The sequence below is a fragment of the Poecilia latipinna genome, unplaced genomic scaffold (genome assembly GCF_001443285.1).
Source record: "Poecilia latipinna isolate Pla-1442-1.1 unplaced genomic scaffold, P_latipinna-1.0 Scaffold570, whole genome shotgun sequence".
Lineage (NCBI taxonomy): Eukaryota > Metazoa > Chordata > Actinopteri > Cyprinodontiformes > Poeciliidae > Poecilia > Poecilia latipinna.
In genome coordinates this window covers 413,147-417,633 of record NW_015113186.1, presented here as the reverse complement: position 1 = coordinate 417,633, position 4,487 = coordinate 413,147, and the positions used below count along the sequence as shown (strand labels likewise).

The 4,487-nt window shown below is 39.9% G+C and overlaps 1 protein-coding gene across 1 annotated transcript in view; it reads left to right on the top strand.

Annotated features, from left to right (window-relative positions):
• The first annotated feature begins 301 nt into the window (after positions 1-301).
• Positions 302-4,487, top strand: part of adgrd2 (adhesion G protein-coupled receptor D2) — a 55,270-nt gene continuing 51,084 nt past the window's right edge. Inside the window, exons 1-6 of the mRNA XM_015041831.1 lie at positions 302-422; positions 718-764; positions 973-1,030; positions 1,151-1,390; positions 1,475-2,104; positions 3,777-3,899. Coding sequence (XP_014897317.1) covers positions 720-764; positions 973-1,030; positions 1,151-1,390; positions 1,475-2,104; positions 3,777-3,899 — 1,096 coding nt within the window. The 5' untranslated portion in view covers positions 302-422; positions 718-719. The remainder of the gene's footprint in view (positions 423-717; positions 765-972; positions 1,031-1,150; positions 1,391-1,474; positions 2,105-3,776; positions 3,900-4,487) is intronic.

Genomic DNA, 4,487 nt, shown 5'->3' with positions numbered 1-4,487 from the left:
GCAAAGATATAGTTAAAACAGAGATTATGGTAGTGACAAACAAGGATGTAATAATCGATGGGCTCGATTGGTGAAACGTTCTCCTGCTGCATCAGACCAGAACTGAGCAGAGTGGCCTGTTGAAAGCATAGATAAGGGCAAAGTGGTGGGTATGTGAAGCTTCCTGCTGCTGTTCATGAACTCTCTGTGCCAAAGGCTTGACACCGCTTGCGCAAGTGGAGTTCTTTTTAAAAAATGACCCTCTTTGCATGACAAAAGCAGATTGCTTTAGGCTGGCTGGACGAGAGGGAGGAAAGCAAGGAGGAGTGTTGAAGCAGAAAGGGGAGGCAGACGGGGACTTGGGCAGATGCACTGGGAGCACTGGTTCTTTCTCTCTGAGGAGACTGTACACACTGCAGGACATGGTTGACATTGACACAGAGGTACCGTATGAGGAGCCAGAGCTGGATTTATGTTTCGCTGTTTGGCAATTATCTCCAGAGTGACGTGAAATGAATGCGGTCTCTGAGTGCAGATGAATCTGGCAATACCTTTTTGCAATTTTTGAGAGTCAGAGCTTGGGGAGAGTCATTTTAAAACTCTGCATGCGTGTTTCTAGTGCTGTTATTGCCAGTGAATTTTGCATAGTGATGTTTTTAAAGCAATCATTAACTGATGGCACGTGGATACAGTGAAAATACATTTTTGTAGCTCAACTGATTCATTTCTTCTGTCTAGAAATGGCTGGGATCTTGCTTACAGGACTCGTGCTCCTCTTGTTGGAGGTAATAATGTTCACATTATATAATATACTGTGTAATGGAAGTCATATTTTTAGTCAGTTTTTTTTTTATTATTATTCTCCAAAGGTCACAAAAAATTAAATTGAAATCATTGTATCAAATGTATCATAAATAGCCATGATTCACACAAGTGTGAACACTGTGGAACATCCTCCATAAGAACGATGAACTTGGAATCTTTTCTCTGTAGGTGATATGTGATGGTGAGCCAACACATGCTGGGCCAGAAACAATGGAGCAGCCCCATGGTGAGGGAACAGAGTGTTCATTTATTCTGGCACTTTTCTCATTTAGAAATTGAAAAATGTGCCAACTGATAAGAAGATTTCTAATCAACTATCTGTAATGTGCTCAATTTTGTGTCTCAGAGCAAGTCAAACTCGTCCATCCTACATCACAATGGGTGCTGAAGTTGTTTAACGACTCGCTGCCCTTTTCCAGAGCTGAGAGTTTCTGCAGGGGTCAGTTCAGCTCTCTGATCACCCTGGAACGGTCAGAGGACGAGAAGGAGACCGTCGAGTTCCTTCAGCAGGCTGGACTTCGCTCTCCAGTCTGGGTTAAAGATCACCCCAGAGCAGAATCCAAGCCTGTAGCTCTCTCCAGGCAATGTAAGTGGAATTAGGGATCTTCAAAACTGTAATCAAAATTTTCCCTGAACTAAAAGGTTTTTTTTTTTTTTTCACTGGGTTCAGATTTGGAGTTCTCAGTGCTAAAATTTCCAAAGGAATCCCATGAAGGCTTTGCTCGTGTCAATGTGTCTTTTCCTGCCATGTCGTCTGTCAGCGTGTGTGTTCGAGTTCAGTGGGACACAGAGTGGACTGATGTATCAACAGTCTTCTCCTACGCTGCACCTGTCCTGACCAATGAGTTCCAACTGCGAGGCCGAGTGGACACGCAGGGTCGTATCCACCTGGCCCTCATAATCCATGGAAAACACTTTCCATACAAGGCATCCTTTGCTAATGATGGTGCATTGCATCACATCTGTGTTACATGGAGTCGGATGAAAAATCACTGGGCTATCTATGTGGACGGAGACAGGAAAGACACAGGCTCTGGTACAGACATGGACAGGGATATACACGGGGATGGTATTCTTATCCTGGGTCAGGACCAAGACTCATTTGGAGGAAATTTCACAGAACCCTTTTTTGGGAACATCACTGACCTGAATGTATGGAACGCTTCTTTGGAGACGAGGCATGTCCGTGCCTTGAATTTGTGTTCGGCCACAATACGGGAAAAACTTTTCAGCTGGAACCTCAGCCTCATAGACAGCCATCATGTGGTCAAAAAGGTGAAGGCCCCGTTGTTCTGTCCAGGTAGGATAACAATCTAATTATAAAACCATAAGTTCACAAAACATGTTGGGTTTTTGTTTTTCACAGCCAATCAACCTGTTACAAATTTTTATAAAATTCTCTTGAAATGACAGTAAAAAACGTGGTAACACCTGCTTCACTTTGCTTGAACTCTCCTTCATTCAATGAAACACATTAACAGATGAAGTTTAATTAGAATTGAGTTTGATTACATTAAAGTAGAATTTGTCTCTTATCTCTCTGCTGCTTTTGTAGTAAATGTGTAGTAGGTCAATATACCAAACAGAGCCACAGTGCATTACCAATCTCTAATTAAAACAACATTTCTACATGTATTTTGCCAGTGCATTTATAAATTATGAATAGACTGGATGTACTAGCAGATATAAAAAACTTGAAAGTTGCATAAAAGTACAATGTTTCTTGCTAGTCATCTCTGAAGTAAAACAGTCATTTTTCATTACACATAGTGTAAATTACTTCAAGTTTTAATATTTTGCAATTTTAATGATCAATGTAGATAAAAAAAATAAGGAAATTCAATGCCACAAAGTTAGAATATCACATTAGATCAATCAAAAACTGCTATTTTAAGCACAAATATAAGGCTCTGAAAAGTATGTACATTTCTGTACACTCAATGCTTTTACAGGCTGTTTGACACAACATTTGCAGGCCATCATTACCTGTGATGGTATACATTTCCTATATTACTACAACAGGTACTGTAGGAATTTCTGCCAAACAGAAAAAGTTTTTTTCAAACGTTTTCATGAGAGTTTGTAAATTAAAGTGAAACTCACCACAAATCATTTTTATGGTGAACTGTCTAAACTGGTTGCTTAGGATTCTATATTTATAATTCTGTGTGAATGTTGACATTTTTGTATAATTCTTTTAGTTTGGTATTATTTGCCCGAAGCCATCTCTCTACTGGCCTCTTTGGTCAAATGGTTCTTAAGCAGTTGAATTTTCCTATAGTGGTATTGCTTGGTACAACTACATCACTTTGGGTATAAAAAACAAAGTTCAGAAACCCGGCGTGTAACATAGTTAGAGCTGAACAGCTAAAAAAACAAAATATAAAATTTTGAAGTGTCCTAGTAAACGTCAGGAGTCTGGACTATGATTTGACTCAGATGCTGTTGCTTGATTTTCATGAGAAATATTAATGCCCAAAACCCTCCAATGTCACTGAATTACAAAGTCTCTGCAAAGAAGAGTTGTTGCCATGAGGTGGCCAAAGTAGTTGGAGTGTTTGTCTTTTGAGATTTTCTTAAAATATGTTCAATGATGTTTTGTTTTTTTTGTTTTGTTTTTTTTGCAGCTGTGTAGGTGAAGAATTGAAGTACCTTTGCAGTGATTACCTCAGCACCACTGTTGAGTCTTTTATGTAAAATGTGTGTAAATTGTCTTGTTGCTCATGGAGCAGTCAGTAAAGGACAGTGAAAGGTTAAGACATTTAGAACTGAGCAGTCTGGCAGTCAGCACCTCCTCTTTCTGCTCCCCATAATTGTGAACCGTAAACATTCTGGAGAAATTCAAACTTTGCCAAAATATGTTTCAGAATAATCTTATAGTTGAAAGCTGAAGCCATTATTCTGCTACTGTGTGTTACATATATGTGTGTGTGTCTGTGTGCATGTTTGTAACAATTTGAATGCATGAGCAGCAGCGCTCCAGCAGATGGAGCTCCAGGGCTGCAGGACGTTGCAGGGCTGGTCGGATCAGCTGCCATCCTTCAGCTGGACGGACTGCTCTGATCTTCTGCCTTTTATCTGCAGGAGCAGCCGAGGTGAGCCTCTACGGTGTTTTTCAGAATGATCCATGATTTTGAGGCCTGTGTGGTATTGTTGAATGAATACTGGGCCTATAAATACCCATCAGTGACTCTGTAGGAGAAGAGTTGATGTCTTTTAAAATTTAAAAAGCAATGTTGAACTGGTTGAAAACAAAATATCCATGCAGAGGTCCTGGCAGAAACCTGAACCCAGGACCTTCCTGATTAATGAAGTTTAAGACCTGGTGTACTCTGGAGCTCAGTGAGGTCTTACCTAGTTTGTTCTTATTCTGGTTTCAGCTAAAACGGTCTTATACCTGAATTCTTCACTATCTTTACTGTCAACTTTCATGTCCAGATGGTTAGCCACAGTTAAAATACGTATTTGGTCTAATAACACTATTTAGATGTGTTATTGGGGTTGTCACAGAAACTGTGGATGGTATTAAATGTAGATTTTGTCTTATTTTTTTGTTGGATTTTAAAATAATGAGGAATTGCAACTTCTCATGGTACACCTCATCCTACCACCATCTGATCGATCGATCGATCGATCGATCGATCGATCGATCGATCGATCGATCGATCGATCTATCTATCTAT